This window comes from Dendrobates tinctorius, unplaced genomic scaffold, assembly GCF_039654945.1.
Source record: "Dendrobates tinctorius isolate UK_male_01 unplaced genomic scaffold, ASM3965494v1 ptg000062l, whole genome shotgun sequence".
In the NCBI taxonomy this organism is placed as follows: domain Eukaryota; kingdom Metazoa; phylum Chordata; class Amphibia; order Anura; family Dendrobatidae; genus Dendrobates; species Dendrobates tinctorius.
In genome coordinates this window covers 905,546-924,398 of record NW_027361730.1, presented here as the reverse complement: position 1 = coordinate 924,398, position 18,853 = coordinate 905,546, and the positions used below count along the sequence as shown (strand labels likewise).

Here is an 18,853-nt window from a genome sequence, read left to right as displayed (position 1 = left end):
CTATGCCCGGGCAGCACCGGGCTCTTCAGCTAGTATGTATATAATTACCTTGTAATGTCTTCACATCCTGCTCCTTCCAGATGTGCCGGATCCCAGAATTCCAAGCGGCAGAAGTTCACCGACCGTCATAATGGAACACCCAAGTGATGGGTGTCTCAATATGGAAACTGCTGGTGGTACCAGCCTCTTGCGCGGTACCACCAGCGGAACACCGTCGCACCACACACACGCCGTATGGCGGTCTGATTTACTGTGCCTGTGCGAATTCCGTGCAGACGCAGTGAATCATTCGGCTGATCCCGGCGGCAGATGCGCGACGTGTCTACATGCAGAGGAAGCCGGTCACACTAAAGGGGTTTTTTCACGAACGAAAGTGCATTGTAAAATTTGTCTGTGTCTGACTCTGTACGGAGCATACCACATCTCCTGGGCAGGGGAGGAAGCAAAAGACAATACTGACATTACAGCAGGGGAGCACAGAGGATTCATTTTGTGAGGTAAAATATTTCACTGACTGTTTTTAAACAATATTTTACCTCACAAAATGTATCCTCTGCGATCTCCTGCTGTCATGTCAGTATTGTCTTTTGCTTCCTCCCCTGCCTATGAGTTGTGGTATGTTCTGTACTCGGTCAGACACAGACAATGAGAGAAGAAGCCAGCAGATGGGGGGGGGGGGGGGGAGAGAGAGCACGGGGGAGATCGCTCAGACGGGACAGCACATGAGGGGAGAACACAGCACAGGAAGGAGAGAGACAGCAGGCAAGGGAGATAGCACATGGGGTAGACAGGTCAAAGAAGAGAGCACAGACGGGAGAAGTCAGCATATGGGGAAGGAGAGAGTGGATAGGTGGGTGAGCATAAGAGGGGGAGAATCTCAACGCTGCAAAGCTTGCCCTCATCGTGACATTACCGCCCTCCCGATGCGATCGCATCGGGCCTCCATCTAGTTATTAATAAAACCTGGAAATATTGCAAAGATCCTTTTCGCTCTCTCTTACTCAAAACACCCTTTCCCCCAGTAAAGGTGTATTATTTAACTTGGTATTTATTGATAAGAATTTCAGATGCATTAGAAGCAATACAGATGCATTACAAACCAATATTGTAATTTGAACCAAGGAATCCATCAGCAGACTTTTGCTACCTCATCTGAGAGCAGCCTGATATAGACACAGAGAATCTGTGAAACTGAATGGGAGGAGACACAGATTAGATATTCAGAAAAAACTTTTTGACAGTTAGAGTGATCAATGAGTGGAACAGGCTACCACGAGAAGTGGTGAGTTCTCCTTCAATAAAAGTCTTCAAACAGAGGCTGGACAGACATCTGTCTGGGATGATTTAGCGAATCCTGCTTTGAGCTGGGGGTTGGACCAGATGGCCCAGGAGGTCCCTTCCAACTCTACGATTCTATGATTCTAGAATCCAATGATGCATCACTTACTTTACTGGGTGCAGCAGTTCTCACACAGAGTTTTTAGATTTAGCAATGAAAAAGCTGACCCTGCCCACACCAGGCTCTGTGTGTACAAAGTCTATAGACAGTGAGGTGCTTATCACAGGCCCCTCCTGACCAGGAGGGCCAGCAATGATAAGCTCCTGGGGCTTAGGGTACCGTTACACCTAGCGACTCACCAGCGATCCCGACCAGCGATATGACGTGGTCAGGATCGCTGGTGCATCGCTGGGTGGTCGCTAGTGAGCTGCCGCTCAGGCAGATCTCACCAGCGACATCGCTGGGGACGGGGATCGCTACTTACCTGTCAGACGCGGCGATCCTGCGTCCTCCCGCCCGGCTCCACGCGTCGCTCGTCATCACAGCAGGAAGCGCCGCAGGAAGTGGACGACGAGGAATGGTCCAGCAGCTTCTCGCACGATCAGCGATAGCCAGCGGGGGAGCCGGTCGGAGGTAAGTATCACATGCAGCAATATCGCTAGCAATATCGCTGTAACGTCACTAAATCGGTGACTTTACAGCGATATTGCTAGCGATATCGCAGTGTGTAACGGGGGCTTTAAACTGTCATTAGGAGCAAACACAACCACAAAGCTTGATAAGAGAGACTTCATTGTGTTTTAACTCTTACAGCATGCGGTCTTCAGCTTAGATAGCAAACACCTGCTGTCAGATTCCCTTTAAGGCTAGTTGCCCACGTTCCGGATGTAGCAGCACTTTGGACGCAGTGTATTCTCGCTGCATCCAAGTTGCTGCTTTCTATTGAACTCAGGTAAGTCTGCATATGTTCACTGAACCGTGCCTGATTCACCGCATTCAATACAATCTATTGATGTTATTTTTTTTGCGGAGACTTGCGTGTCCGCAAGAAAAGTTGACATGCTGCGGTCTTGAAAGCCACGTCGCATGGCAGTCTCCGCGGGTGATAAGCAGGTGTCTGTGGACATGGGATTTCTATGCTGTAACATCTGGCTGCAGCAGGTTTGGCGCTGCATAAATACCCGCAGCAATTCCTGAATGTGGGAAGGTACCTAAGTGTTTAGGGAAGGCAGGTGGCATGAGCAGAAAGCTGCTGTCATTTACCGTAGTCTATATTCTGTGTATTCCATTGGCTGTAATAAAATATAGAAATTATACGTTCTCTAATCCAAAGTGACACTGCTTACTGAGACACCCTGGGCACATACCCATTTCTGTAGATGCCTGTTTATGAGCCAATTGCAGCCTTCTATTTTTGTGTGTGGGACCGGACACATATGGAACTCGTAACTTTTTTGCACCTTCAAAACCAGTCCTCATCACTCCGAGGTAAGAAGGACTGTGCATTTGCAGTACTCGTATAAGTTTTACACCTATCCATAACATTCAGGCTGCGTTCACACATTGCGTTTTTTTCGCGTTTTCGCAGTGGTTTTTAACGTGTTTTTTTGCCGCGAAAACGCAAAAAACAGCATCCCATGCAATCCTATGGGATTCCGCAATGTTGTGCTAATGCTGCGGATTTTCCTGCGGCGGAATCGCACCGCGGAAAAATATGCAGCATGCTCATTAATTTTGCGGAATCGCGGCGATTCCGCCCACATAGGAATGCATTGTTCTGCTTACTTTCCGCGTGTGGCTGTGACCACCATGCGAAAAGTAAGCAGAACATTTGCAGATGGTTCTCAGGGGGTGGAGAAGAAGATATTCTCCTCCAGGCTATGGGTACCATATCCCTGTAAAAAAAAAAAAAATAGAATTAAAATAACAATTATTCTCACCTTCCGATGTCCCGCGCAGCGTCACCAGGCTTCAGCGATGCTGCCGGCAGGTCCCGTTCCCAGTGATGCATTGCGGCAATGACCTTTGATGACCTCGCGAGACCGCGACATCATCAAAGGTCATTGCCACAATGCATCACTGGGAATGGGACCTGCCGGCAGCATTGCGATGATTGGGAACGCTGCGCGGGACGTCGGAAGGTGAGAAAAACACTATATTTTTTATTTTTTTATTATTTTTAACAGATCTTTTTACTACTGATGCTGCATAGGCAGCCTCAAGAATAAAAAGTTGGTCACACTCGTCAAACACTGTTTGACGAGTGTGACCAACCTGTCAATCAGTTCTCCAAGCAATGCTACAGATCGCTTGGAAAACGCTAGTGTTCTGCAAGCTAATGACTCTTGCAAATCGCTAGTTTTTCTGCGGGAACATCGTGGGAATTTTAAAATGCGGTTTTCCCGCGGAATGGAATTCCGGAATTCCCGCGGAAACTTCCGAGGGAATTCCGTAACGTATGCACATAGCTTCACTGGCGTCTGATATTTGTTGGAGCATAATCCATAATCTATTTTTCATCTATTGGCTTACAGAATACGTTAAAAAAAAGTTCTGGCATTGCGCAGAACTACAGAGACCTCTTTAGGGTCCTGTTGCCTCTGCACTGTGGCTGTGCACCACACAGAACAGGTTTAGTCCTAGTACTACCATGTACACGTTCCTTTGCCGTGGAAGTAATACATATTATGTGGAAATCTCCTACAGCTCATCTATCCCTTTATATTGTAGGTTTCCTGGACTCAAGCATTACGAACAATAGTGAAGAACTGTTATAAGCAGCATGGTAGGGAAGATCTGTTGTATGCATTTGAGGATCAGCAAACGCAACAGGTGGCAACTGCACATGGCATTGCTCACTTTGTGCCCTCACAGACTGTGGTACAGACGATCAGCAACCCAGATGGCACAGTGTCCCTAATTCAGGTTTGCCTATTAAGGTTTTAGTTTGTTCACAGTTTGACTGACAAGTCATAGACAAAATGTTGACTGAATTAAGTGAGATAAAAAGCAAATGGGTCATCTAATAGGCACAAGTGAATATATGCATCAACTATCTTGTGTATATGTATGTTGCGTAAGGCGTTGAGTTTTGCTACAATTTTATCAACCCTATTGGCCTTTATACAACTCCACCTTTTTCTGCTAACACAGCTGTTACCATGTAAAGGGAACCTGCCATAACAGTAATGTCCAATCTGCAGGTATTGAGCAGGTGGAGCTGAACAAATTGTTATACAGGGCCGGATTCATCACTTGCACGTGGTTTTTTTTTTTTTTTTCTTGTCTAGTATTGTCTTTTGCACCTAATTCATTTTTCTATTTGTGCTTTTCTTTTAAGTCTGTTTCATATGTTCTAATCTGTTTTTACTTTTTCTGCTTTGTGACTGTAGATGTTTTTGATTTCCAGATGTTTTTTTTTTTGTCTGATTATTCAATTACGACTTTTAAAAAAAAAAAAAAAGTCGCAAAATTTGGCGCCACACTAGTGCAATCCTCTCCTGGAGAAATTTTCTTTACCTTATTCAAAAATTGTATCTTTTGCATCTTTTTGCTCAAAATGTCCCAAAAGCAGGAAAAAAGACAGTGTTTTGCCTCTGCCAAATTCATGAAGTGCGTGTGCCGTTTTGATAAATTAAGTGCAATAAATGTCAGCAACTACTACAGCACAAAAAAAGTGTCTTAAACACAAATGATGAATCAAAGCCATCGTTTTGTGAGAAGTTCAGTATAACCTGTGTTTTATTCATTTAAACCTCTGCTGTTTCTGGGATTTTTGGTCAAGTGGGCAGTCCAGTCTGTGATTGATGTGTTTTTTTTTTTATGCACGTTTACATACATAGCAAGCTGATAGTCACAGATTGGACCGTCCACTTAACCGAAAACCTCAGTAACAGCAGAGGTTTAAGTGATTAAATTCTAAGTTAAACTGATTAAACTGAATCTTTTCTCACAAGCGAAATATATCAGTCAGCTCTTCTGCTCTATAACATGGTGCCTGTATATTGGACTGCCATTTCATGGTGACAGATTCCCTTAAACGTTTTGCTTGCGACTGTATTTGGTTATTTTTTTTGTCTTTTTGTTTCTATTGTTGGCTTATGTTAAAGGGAAACTGTCATTAGGATAAACTCTCCTAAGCAGTGTATATGGGTATGTAGGTCATAGAGAGTTTAATAAAATTATACTTTGATAGCTACGTTCCGATACTCATGCTGGCACGCAGCACTACAGTAAGATCAGAACTAACACTGTACAGAAGAGCTTACCAAATTCTCTTCTGCTGTACTAACACATTTGTACTGCAGGTGTTCTCTTCCAGCTCACAGAAAGCCAGCATGGGGTGAGGGGCAGTATAGCAGAGCTGACATCACTGCAAATGTGTTTGCATTGAGACAAGATTAAAGGGGATCTGTCACCCCATTTTTTCCTCTTCGCCACGACAGCACCCACTGAGAGAGGGGATCCGCCCCAGGAACAGGAAACCTACAGAGAGATAAATGGGGCGGTCCCCCTCGCTCCCTCAGTTTGGTTTCCTGTTCCTAGGAAGGAACCCGCAGAAGAGGATACCTGGTCTGGTAGCCGCCTGCGTGCATAATTTGAGCAGCAGGGGCCCCAGGACTGGAGGCAGCGTCGGGCGGAGAGGTGATGGTTTCCCCCCCCAGAGCTGGTAATGCAGGTGAGGCCGGAGGTAAGAAGGTGCCAAGGCTCACTGAGGGGACAGGAGCGTATACCCCCCCCCCCCCCAGGAAGGGGACGAGCGCATTACACAATGCCATTAGGCATATCAGGGATGGTGGCCGCGCGCCCCCCCTTCCCCCGAGAGAAGCAGAAGAGCCTGAGCGTTTGTGCCAGGCAGCGCTACCGGAGGTCATACCTGCAGGGGTTAACGTGTGGGCCGAGTGCGTGGTGTCACTGTCGGGGCCGCTGCATCAGCGCTTCCAGCGGCGCTCCCAGGCAGGCAACCCGGAAGTAAGGGTATGGAGGACTTCCGGGATCAGTGCAGGAGGCGGCGCTCGCGGGAGAACGCCCGCGCATGCGCAGAAGGGGCTAAAAAAAAAAAAATGGAGGATGAAAAAAAAAAAAGTGGAAAGGCTATAAAAAGAAGCCACGGAGGCAGCGCCAGTGCGCAGTCATGTCATCCATAGATGACCCAGCTTCGCTCCCGCTAAGTCAGCCAGTGGAATCCCCACATGGCAGCAGACAAAGCGGTGCTACAAGGAGAAGCAGCAGCACCAGAAGAAGTGGCAGCTCCAGGAAGGAATCTAGCGGACCTTCCAGGCAAGTTGAGCCCCTGGAGAAAAAACGGAAGGAGAAGAAATCATCCCACGCCTCGCCTCAGCCTGAGGCGCGGACCCCGCAGCCGGTAGTTTGCTGACGAGACTCACGGGTGAGTGTTTTTAGTCAGAATAAATAGCTGATGGCCTTCTTTTTTCTGGTCCATAACCCCCTTTTTAGGCCAAAAGAACAGAGAAGGCGAAAAATAGAGAGTGTGCCTTATGTTCTCAGCCCCTCCCAGACTGCCACCCTAAAAGATTATGCCAAGCGTGTATTGAGGAGGCCTTACAGGAGGAATCCTCACGGAAGAAAGAGGATATCCGAGCGATAATTAGGGAAGAGCTACGGGCCTTGGGCAGCTCCAGTAGTCTGGGGGGTCACTCCTCCGTGAGACAGATAAGTTCACCGAGAGGAGGAGCTTCGCCGGCGTCAAGGTCGCCGTCAGAATCCGGGGAACTAGACTCTGATAGATTCCAGGAATACCCTTCCTCAGAGGACGAGGAGCAGGCGTGTTTCCCTACGGACAGCGTCAGTAACTTAGTTAAGTCTGTCCGAAATACCATGGGGCTACCAGAGAGTAAGGACCCCAAGACTCCACAAGACATAATGTTTGCAGGCATTTCCCGTAGAAAGGTCGGAGCATTCCCAGTGGTCCCAGCTATAAAAGAGCTGGTGAAAAGGGAGTGGGAAAAACAGGGGCAGAGAACCTTCCTCCCCTTAACGTCAAAGCGTAAATATCCGTTTGACGATGAGGAATTGACAGCATGGTCGAGAGCCCCCAAAGTGGATGCGGCGGTGGCCTCTACCTCTCGTAGATCCTCCCTGCCGGTAGAGGATTCAGGAACTTTGGCTGACTCATTAGATCGTAAGACCGATACACTCCTTAAACGATCCTGGGAAGCATGTACGGCAGCTTTTAAGCCCACAATAGCAGCCACGTGCACAGCAAGATCAATGTTGGTATGGATGAATGACCTAGAGGACAATATTAAAAACAGGAGTGGCCAGGAATAAACTCCTGTCCTCTCTGCCCCTCATTAAAGGAGCAGCGGCCTTCCTCTCCGATTCCTCAGCGGACTCTCTCCGTTTATCGGCTAGAGCAGCAGGGCTAACCAATGCAGGCCGGCGGGCCTTATGGTTAAAGGGGTGGAAAGGGGACACGCAGACAAAAACTAAACTGTGTGCTATACCCTGCCAGGGTAAGTACCTATTTGGCACGGAACTGGACGAGATTTTAACAAAAGCGGGAGAGAGAAAAAAAGGTTTTCCTAACCCGTATATTCCCTTTAATAGGAGGTCCTACAGAAAGCCGCCGTTTGGCAAAAAGAAAGACTTTAAACCCCAGGATCGCTGGGGAAATAAGGACCCCAAACAGAGGGGCAATCTATTCGGGAAGCGTCCCTTCAGAGGAGACAGGTTCCGCTAATACCAGTACACCGGTATGTGGCAGACTACTGGAATTCAGCCACCAATGGGGGAAGGTAACATCAAACCCATGGGCCATTGATATCGTCTCATCGGGCCTAAAACTAGAATTTGTTTGGCATCCACCGAACTTCTTCCTATTGACTTCCATGAAGTCCCAGATACAGCAGGAAGCACTGGAGATGGAGATTGCAGTATTACTAACTAAACAGGTCCTGATAGAGGTCCCAGGGGACGAAGAAGGAATGGGCTTTTATTCTCCTCTATTTTTAGTCCCAAAACCAGATGGCTCTTTTAGGACCATAATAAATTTAAAGAAGCTTAATACCTTCTTAAGGCTGAGGCCATTTAAGATGGAGTCAATAAATTCTGCAATAACTTTTGTTTCCCAGGTGTTACATGGCAGTCTTGGACCTAAAGGATGCCTATTGCCATCTACCCATATACCGAGAGCACCAGAAGTTCCTGCGGGTAGCGGTCTGGTTCAAGGGTCGGATTCAGCATTTCCAGTTTGTGGCAATGCCATTCGGGCTATCCATGGCTCCTCGGGTATTTCCCAAATTGATGCTGGAAGTGATGTCGTATGTAAGGCTGAATGACACACTAGTGGTCCCTTACTTGGACGACCTGCTCGTAGTAGGGAATTCTGTTTCTCAGTGCAAAACAAGAATGGCTAAGATTATCTCATCCCTACAAACGCTAGGATGGCTAATCAACTGGGAGAAGTCCAGACTAGAACCAGTTACCTGTCAGAGGTTCCTAGGCCTGCAAGTAGATTCTGTAAGTCAGAAGTGCTTTCTACCAGACGCTAAAGCAGTGGCCATAATCAATAAGATACAGAATACTACAGGAAGACCCGTAATATCATTGAGAAAGGGTATGTCCTTGCTGGGGTCCCTGATATCGTGCATCCCAGCGGTGCAATGGGCCCAGTTCCACTCTAGAACACTACAGTGGGCTATTCTGCAGGAAACAGAGACTGCAGGGGCGGTTGGAAGGGAGGATGTCCCTATCGCCAGAAGTTGTTAAATCCCTAAAGTGGTGGTTAAATCCTACCAATTTGTCTAAGGGAGTGGAATGGTGGGTAACTCCCTCCAAGGTGCTCACCACGGATGCTAGCCCCTTGGGTTGGGGGGCCCACCTGGAGGAGCACATGATACAAGGCCGGTGGCGTTAACATGAGATAGAAACCTCCTCTAATGTAAAGGAGCTAAAAGCAACTTACTATGCGATATCTCAATTTCTCCCGCAGTTAAGAGGAACCCATGTGAGAATCCAGACAGACAATACCACCGCAGTGGCCTATATAAACCGACAGGGAGGTACGCGGTCGGGACCGTTGATGTCTATCGCGGAAGAGATCCTAGAGATAGCCGAGGTACATCTTCACTCCTTGTCGGCACTCCACATAAGAGGAGTAGACAACTCTCAAGCAGACTATCTCAGTCGCCAGATCCTATATCGGGGCGAGTGGGTCCTCAGCAGGCACGTCTTCGAGACAGTAGCGACAGAATGGGGCAGACCAGAGATAGACCTGTTTGCCACCAGAGCCAACAGACGCGTAAAGAAGTTCACTTCGCTCTACAGGTCAGACAACCCAGACATTCTAGATGCCCTCCAAGCACCCTGGGCATTCCGGCTAGCCTATGCCTTCCCTCCAATGGTTCTACTTCCAACACTAGTCAGGAAAATAAGACAAGAGAGGGCGAGGGTCATCTTGATAGCCCCGTTTTGGCCCAAAAGGCCGTGGTTTTCATGGCTGAGAGCCATGTCAATAGCCGACCCGTGGATCCTGCCGCTGCACCAGGATCTTCTCTTGCAGGGACCCTGCTACCATCCACAGGCCAAAGCCCTACACCTAGCGGCCTGGAATTTGAAAGGGAACTATTGAAGCAGAAGGGCTTTTCGGAAAACCTGATTAATACCCTGCTACAAAGTAGGAAAGAGTCTACTACAAGAATATACGCTAAGGTGTGGAGGAAATTCCTGGCCTTTCACCCAGCAGAGCTAGCCGGTGAAGTACCCATTACGCCCATCTTAGAGTTTCTTCAAAGAGGCCGAGAATTGGGCCTCTCAGTTAATACTCTAAAGGTCCATATATCGGCCCTAGGAGCCCTATTTAACTATAACGTGGCAGCAAATAGATGGGTAAACCGTTTTGTTTCAGCTTGTCAACGATCAGAACCGGTGCATATTCCTCGGCTTCCGGCATGGAACCTTACTCTGGTTTTGGATGCCTTTACTCAGGCCCCGTTTGAGCCCATAAAGTCAGCATCAGTGAAGTGCCTCTCATTGAAAACTGCTACACTAGTAGCTTTAGTATCAGCTAGAAGAGTAAGTGATCTTCATGCTCTATCAGTAGACCCTCCGTTCCTGTCAATAACACGAGACAGACTGATTTTGAAGACAGACCCGTCCTACCTTCCCAAACGGGCAACTAAATTTCATAGGTCTCAGGAGATATGCCTACCTTCCTTCTATGAGAACCCGTCAAACCAGGATGAGGTGAAATATCACACCTTAGATGTGAGAAGAGCGGTACTAGCCTACCTTGATAGGACCAGTCCCTGGAGGCAGAGTAGGTCTCTTTTTGTCTCCTTCCAGGGCAACAGAAAGGGGTCTGGAGTTACAACAGGCACATTATCCAGGTGGATTAGAGATGCGATCACAATGGCATATTTGGCAAAAGGAGAAGACCCTCCGCTGGGGATTAAGGCGCACTCTACTAGAGCTATATCATCCTCCTGGGCCGAGAGAGCAAACGTCCCAATTGAACAAATATGTAAGGCTGCAACCTGGTCTTCTCCATCTACCTTCTATAGTCACTATAGACTAGATTTGTCCTCTACAGAGGATTTGACCTTTGGTAGATCGGTCCTTAACACGGTGTGCCCTCCCAAGTGATTATCTCTGGAAATCTCTCAGTGGGTGCTGTCGTGGCGAAGAGGAAAAACCGGATTACTTACCGGTAATACTCTTTTGTAGAGTCCACGACAGCACCCACTCACTTCCCTCCCGTAAAAAATTTTCACACATGGGTCTCCTTGGTGGTGGAGATTGTAATTAGAATTTAATATATGATTAAACTTAGCGAATGTAAAGGCTATAGGGGTAAGATATATGAATCGCCCAAACAAAATGACTAAAACATGTATGGCGGTTCCTCCGTTGTTCTCGGTAATACAAACTGAGGGAGCGAGGGGGACCGCCCCATTTATCTCTCTGTAGGTTTCCTGTTCCTGGGGCGGATCCCCTCTCTCAGTGGGTGCTGTCGTGGACTCTACAAAAGAGTATTACCGGTAAGTAATCCGGTTTTTGCCTATCCGCTGCCTGCACTGCCATCAGGGGCTTATCTACCGCTTTCTGTAATGCGGTAGATAAGCCCCCGATGTAGCCTGAAAGATAAGAAAAAAGAGTTAGATTATACTCACCCTGGCGTTCGGTCCTGTCCGATGGGTGTCTCCGTCCTGTCCGGCACCACCCATCTTCATACGAAGACATCTTCCTCCTTGCTTCTCCCTTGGCTCCTGCGCAGGCATACTTTCTCTGCCCTATTGAGGGCAGAGAAGAGTATTGCAGTGCGCAGGCGCTGGACCTCTCTGACCTCTCCCAGCACCTGCGCACTGCAGTAGTTTACTCTGTCCTCAACAGGGCAGAGAAAGTACGCCTGCGCAGGAGCCGAGGAAGAAGAAAGGAGGAGGACATCATCGTATGAAGATAGGAGGCGCCGGACCGCGACAGCCACCACACCCGACTCCACCAGCCGGTGAGTATAGTCTAACTTGTTTTTCTTATCTTTCAGGTTTCATCGGGGGCTTATCTACAGCATTACAGAATGCTGTAGATAAGCCCCTGATGACGGTGTCCGCAGCTCATAGGCAAAAAATAGGGTGACAGATTCCCTTTAAATTCTGCTCTAATCGGGCACAACAGAGCTGCCAGCACTAGGAGTGAGCAACTCCTACTGCACATGTTTGTAATGAGACAAAGTTCACTTCTGCTGTACTGTTAGTTCTGATCTCACTGCAGAGCTTTGTGTGATTTCTGAAGGCAAAGTGTCAGTTGTTGCATGTCGCACATTGATTATTCCCCCTTTAAAATAAGTTCTAGAGGCAGATACTCAGCGTGATCTGTATTGGTCTCATAGATGTTAACAGCTCATTTACGAAAAATGTGGAATAAAACACCAGATCGCAGGTTTAACAGACAGATGACTTGCATACCCATATTGGATGGCTTAGGCCTCTTTCACACTTCCATTTTTGACCATCAGTCAAAATCCGCCAGGTTTAGAAAAAAACGGATCCGCCATTTTTTTTTTTTTTTTTTGAGGATCCATTTTTCTCCCCATTGAGTTGCATTACTGGCGGATCTTGACGGATGGCCATCCGTTGGATCCGTTTTTGTGAGGATCCACCACATTTTTTGCCTCCGCCGGCATGCCTGGTCGGACCATGCAACGTTTTTTTTTGTTGTTGGATCCGCATTTTCCATTGCGCGTGCCCAGAGAAAGGAAGTCAGGGAGAAAGTTAACCCTGAAATCCTTTCTGGCGGACGAAAAAAATTCTCTCTCTCTCTCTCTCTCTCTTAACTGACACAAAAAACTGAAGTGTGAAAGAGGCCTTAGGAAGATTGATCCTATTGCAGATTATCTTTAAGCAAATGCAAAGTCCTGAATTATTTATGTAATTCAATAACCATAGAAAAAGTAATAGTTTTGTTTAATTTTATTTGATTGCAAAATGGGGGTCATCTTTAGGAAAACCATTTTCTCTTTTGATTGTGCTGCTGCAAGAACATAGGTGGTTTAAGAATACGGTATATGGGTATGTGCACACATTAAAGGGGTGTGTTCTCTAAAGTTTTTAAATTGCTTTAATTAAATTACAGCATGAAAATTAAGATAGCAATATCTTTCCTTTTTCTGCTGTCATTCTCCTGCAAACAAGAGATTTTAACTTTTATAGTGTGTAGTTTGTTTTTATGGAGTCTTTCCTCTAGTACCTGGCCAAAAGTGCAGTAGTTACTTTCCAGGAAAGGGGTGAACTCTTAACATCCCAGTCACTTCTGTTCAGGCTATTAATTTCTATACAGCAGTTATCTGCTCTCCCTCGAAATTCTGAACGCTTGTACAGTCAATAATGGCATCAAATAGCCATTTTCTTTATTACAGGTCGGGACAGGGGCTACTGTTGCCACACTTGCAGATGCATCAGACCTGCCAACTACTGTAACTGTTGCACAAGTCAATTATTCCACAGTCAGTGATGGCGAGGTAAGGTAATAATTTATACAGAATGCCCACACACTTGAGATAAGCATGTGTATGGGCCTTCAACCGTCTCCCAGTAGCCAGTGTGATATTTGGGGTTCAGGCATGTTGGACTTTTTCATACCTTCTTCCTAGTAATCTTAGAAAGCTTGGTGACTCCTCTGAAATGTAAAGGTAATTTACATCTTTGCGCTCCATACAGTAGGCAATAACGTGCTATGTGGGGCCACTATACTGTATGGAGCGCTATATGGGGCCACTATGCTAAACTACCCAAAAAAATAAAGGGAACACTTAAACAGCAGAATATATCTCCAAGTACATCAAACTACTGTGAAATCAAACTGTCCACTTAGGAAGCAGTCAATTTCTCCTTCGCCTCATTGGGGGACACAGATACTGTGGGTGTATGCTTCTGCCGCTAGGAGGCTGACACTAAGTGAAAAAAAGAGGATAGCTCCTCCTCCGCCGTATACACCCTCTCCCCCATTGCGGGCGGAACTCAGTTTTTTGCTTAGTGTCCATGGAGGCACACGTCTGTTTTTTTTTCTCCAGACTTTTTTCTTTTTCCCATGAAGATTAGACGGGGCAATGGATCCTATCAAAAGGGTCCGATTTCCCCAAACCAACAACGGGCGAGCACGTGCGAGTGTCGCCTCCACGTATCCTCTCCCGCGTCGTGGGACACAATGCCGGACTTAGCCCTGACCACCCCTAGGTATTGAAACCATGGGCTGTACAGAGGCACAAGACTAGTCCGTGCGACCCCCACTGCTCCACCAATGCTGAGACTGCGGTGCTGCAAGGTGGCGGTCGGTCCCTCTCCTCACCCCCCTGAAGGGGTTAGACGGAGCTAGGGTGCCTGCACCATCCTATTTTTTTCGAGGCCCCCTCACATACCTGAGCTCAGGAAGCTGAAGAAGATCGTCGGTGAGGAGAGGGCCTGGGAGGGCTCCAGCGAAGATCAGGTCTGGAGCCCTTAGCTGGGAGGCCACCGGCTATTCTGGGCTGAGCGTGGCGGCATCGTCAGGCGGCGTGGCATCAGCAGCCCGCGCCAGTAAACGGCGCCATTTTTTGGCGCCATGGAAGTCTGCGCCACCCCCTCCCCGTCTGGTGGGGGATAAAATTGAGGCCGAGGCTTTAGCCGGAGCTAGGCTGCGGCCGGAAGTTATGCCTCCGGGCCACGCGTCACTTCCGGCGGCCCGCCCCGCACTGGGCGGCGGCGAATAAATTTAGTCCCCGGCTTCGGAGCGCGGCTAGGCCGCAGAGCCGGAATTACCGCCCCTGGAGCGGTTCATATGCTGGCAGACCGCCCCACAGCTGGTGGTGCGCGATTTTGGATGTGGAGACGTCCAGGAGTGGGGGCGCAGGACTGGGGTAAGTGCTGCCCGAGAGGCCACGCTACAGGAAAAACGAGGTGCTACCTCCTTCCCCCCCTCCCCAGCAGCGGACAGATACAGCATGTCCGAAAGAACAAGGACGCACACATTTTTTTACGCTGCATGCATCTCGTCTGGCTGCGTTTCCTCGGGCGCAGAGCAAGCGATTATGCGAAGCCTGCGAGTCCGAACGCGCTCAGGAGCCCTCCCCTGCGACTGCGACCAATGAGCCGAACCCCCCCGGAGTGTGCCCTATCACTGTCACAGTTCATGGCGTCGCTTACGAGGGCAGTCGAATTCCTTCAGGCCCCAGATAGGGGCAGGGACAATGGCTCGCCGACCTTAAAGGGAACCTCCACCTCACACGAGCCTCCGGCCTGCAGGGGCCGCTCTCATTCCAGGCAGACCCAGGGGAAACAAATCCACGCGGTGTCGCCCAGTCCATCCGGTGCCCTGGCACCCGTAAGCTCTGCTTCTCGCTCCCCGTCACCAGTGGTTGATAGCGAGCAGACCTCAGATGTCGACTCAGACGAGCCCCTTAACCTGGACACTCCAGGGTCACGTAAAACAGTGGACAGCCTCATAGAAGCCGTCAATCAGACCTTGGGGATTGAGGAAGATCCCGCAGCGGCAACGGGGCATAAGATGGCATTTAAGCGAGTAAAGCGGCCGCACACAATTTTTTCCTCTCACCCCGAGTTTGAGGACATAGTGCAGCGACACAGAGAACGGCCAGACAGGCGTTTCTCGGGCCAAAAGGCACTCGAAACAAGGTATCCATTTGCCCCGGACCTCCGTAAAAATTGGATGGAATCTCCAATGGTGGATCCGCCGGTTTCGTGCCTAGCCACTAAAACCCTGTTATTCGTACCTAGTGTTTCCTCTATTAATGAACCCATGGATCGTCTCATACAGCGCTTGGCTTGCTCAGTATATGAAGCGTCAGGGTCCGCACTCGCTCCCTCGTTCGCAGCAACTTGGGTAGCCAAGGCTATGATCTCATGGTCAGAATCGTTAAACAAGGTCGCGCAGGAGCAAGATCTACCTGCAGAGATATCGGAGATCGCAAGTCAGATGGCGATGGCCGGAGACTACGTAATCAATGCATCTTTGGATGCGGGCAATTGCTCGGCACTTGCTGCCGCTAATGCAATTTCTATCAGAAGAGCTCTATGGTTAAGGACATCGCGGGCCAATTCTACTTCCAAAAAGTCCTTGACTTCTCTGCCTTATCAGTTCGGCCGTCTTTTCGGAGGATCAACTCATCTCCGACTCCACAGGAGGAAAGAGCGGGTTTCTCCCTCAACAAAAGGTCAAGCCGTTTTTTTGTCACCCGTTTCAGGCACGTTTTCGGGCCTTTCGCAACCCCGTGTGGACCACAGCGCCAACTCCGCCGCTTCAGGCCGCCCCAACCAGGATAGGGAGCGGCAGGTCTCATATAGAGCCAACCCATTGGGGAGAATGCGTGCTCAACAGCCCAGATCGAGGGGATCCAGATCCCAAAGATCGTCAGCCAAATGACTCGAGGCGTTTACCAGACGACACCAGCAGGGTGGGCGGCCGCCTACTCTGGTTTCACCACGTCTGGTTCAGTGTCACACGCGACGCATGGGTAAAGGAGTTGGTGACCTCAGTTTACAAAATAGAATTTGTCAGGTACCCTCCAAGACGTTTTTTTCGTTCTCGTCTTCCCAGGGTGGATGCCCAGGCAAGGGCTCTATTAGGAGCCTAACACTGAAATAGCACAGAAAGCGGACTTGCATTTTGATAGCACTGGGCCAGCCCGCCTGAGCTAATAGAAGGGTGTCACTACTAGGCTGGCCTGGATGCTGTGCATGGCCATAGTGTGAACTGCGCCGCATACAAGTTTTTTATTGTGCATCAACATACCAGGCAACCGCTCCCTCCATGTATTGGTAGGCTGTGAGCGGTTGTTTCATCGGTATTCTTGCACCTGTGTTGCCATCTTAATTATATGGGTCCACTGCATCCTGATAGTGCATTTGTCTGGAGGCCTTGGATGGGTAAACGTTTTTGCTCTTTTGCTGTGCTCTATTAGGAGCCATCGAATCGCTCCAGCACAACGGGGTCATTGTTAATGTACCAGAACACGAAAGAGCTCAGGGCTTCTATTCCAACCTGTTTGCGGCTCCCAAAAAGGACGGGTCTGTCAGACCTGTTTTGGACTTAAAGCTTCTGAACAAATTCATCAGGATCAGGTGTTTCCGGATGGAGTCCCTTCGTTCAGTCATATCGACCATGGACCAGGGAGAATACTTGGCCTCGATCGACATCCAGAACGCATATCTGCATATTCCCATTTTTGCTCTTCATCAGAGGTTCCTACGCTTCGCCATCAATGGTCGACATTTTCAGTTCGTAGCGCTACCCTTCGGGCTAGCCACGGCTCCCAGAGTGTTGTTAAAGGTTATGGCAGTTGTCATGGCCATACTGCATTCTCGAGGCATAGTCGTCTTGCCTTACTTGGACGACCTATTGGTCAAGGGCCCTTCAATACGGGCATGCGAGGAAAATGTCAACATCATGCTAGATACTCTTGCCCGCTTAGGGTGGTTGGTCAATGCGAAGAAGTCATCCCTTGTGCCAGCTCAGAGGATTTCCTTCTTAGGAATGATCTTCGACACTTGCCGAGGGTTGGTAATTCTCCCTCAGGAAAAAGCCCTAGCGCTCCGGCAGGGAGTTCGGACTCTTCGCCAACCAGTCCCTCATACCATTCATTTCGGGATGAGGATTCTAGGAAGAATGGTGGCAGCGATGGAAGCAATACCGTTTGCTCAGTTCCATTTTCGCCCCCTGCAGCACGCTCTCTTGTCAGCCTGGGCAAGAATCCTTTCACGCTCGATCGGCGGTGCTGACTGTCCTCTCAAGTCAGGCAGTCGCTCGGTTGGTGGATAACCAGTTCCTCTCTGACCCAGGGGAAACCCTTCCCCCAGACCATTCGTTAGTGATAACAACCGACGCTAGTCTCCTCGGCTGGGGAGCGGTGTTTCGCCACCACACGACCCAGGGACGGTGGTCGCCACAGGAGGCACGCCTCCCGATCAACTTATTGGGGATACGAGCAATTCGGCTGGCTCTGCAGCAGTTTCATCACTTCTTAGCAGGCCGCCCCATCTCCTGGTAGCGTCTCCAGCCTCTGGACACTACACTGACAGACACAGCAAACCTTCTTGCCACAGCTTGCATTGATATGCCATCCTGGATGAGCTGCACTACCTGAGCCACTTGTGTGGGTTGTAGAGTCCGTCTCATACTATCACGATTGTGAAAGCACAACCAACATTCAAAAGTGACCAAAACATCAGCCAGAAAGCATTGGTACTGAGATGTGGTCTGTGGTCCCCACCTGCAGAACCACTCCTTTATTGAGGGTGTCTTGATAATTGCCAAAAATTTCCATCTGTTGTCTATTCCGTTTGCACAACAGCATGTGAAATTGATTGTCAATCAGTGTTGCTTCCTAAGTGGCCAGTTTGATTTCACAGAAGTTTGATTTACTTGGAGTTATATTCTGTTGTGTTCCCTTTATTTTTTTGAGCAGTGTATATGTAGGGCTATGTGGGGCCACTATATTGTGTGGAGGGCTTTGTGGGGTCACTATACTGTATGGAGGGCTGTGTGGGGATTACAGTTGGAGAATCATACAGTTATGGAGTCAACATTCTTTGTCGGGGGGGATTGAGGGGGGTACAGTAGGGTCATCATACCGTCTGTGTGGAGGAATTCACTGGGGGGATCATACTGTGTTTGGGGGCACGTTTATTTGCAGTTTATTTTATCGGTAGCATTCAAGGCTTTTTTTATCCTTTGTTATTACATATTTAAGTTAGGCTATTGGGCCACGTGCTTTTTACTGCTCTTACATAATAACATATTACATTATTCCAATTTTTTATTATAAAATCGATTTAATTCAAATGTACTTTTCCAGGACGTCCCCCTGACAGCACCATGGAGGACGTCCTCCTCCTCCTTACAGGGACAGGAAAAGCACAGGAGAGGTTAAAAGGTTCCGCCCCACCCATCTCCCTCAGTGGTTTTCCTGTCCCTGCATGGAGGGACACGCGAGAGAGGCGCAGCAAGCGTACTCACCGGGCTCAGGGGGATCGTGCGGCCGGTCCAAGCCTTCCCCCTGCGAAGACGCCCAGGGCCGAAACTTCCCGGTGGGGAGTCCCTCTGCCTCAAAGCCCAGGAGCAGGA

At 48.8% G+C, this 18,853-nt stretch overlaps 1 protein-coding gene across 1 annotated transcript in view; it reads left to right on the top strand.

Annotated features, from left to right (window-relative positions):
• Positions 1–18,853, top strand: part of NRF1 (nuclear respiratory factor 1) — a 122,252-nt gene that overhangs the window by 66,420 nt on the left and 36,979 nt on the right. The window contains exons 7-8 of the mRNA XM_073579189.1: positions 4,010–4,204; positions 13,155–13,256. Of these exons, the coding sequence (XP_073435290.1) occupies positions 4,010–4,204; positions 13,155–13,256 (297 nt within the window). The remainder of the gene's footprint in view (positions 1–4,009; positions 4,205–13,154; positions 13,257–18,853) is intronic.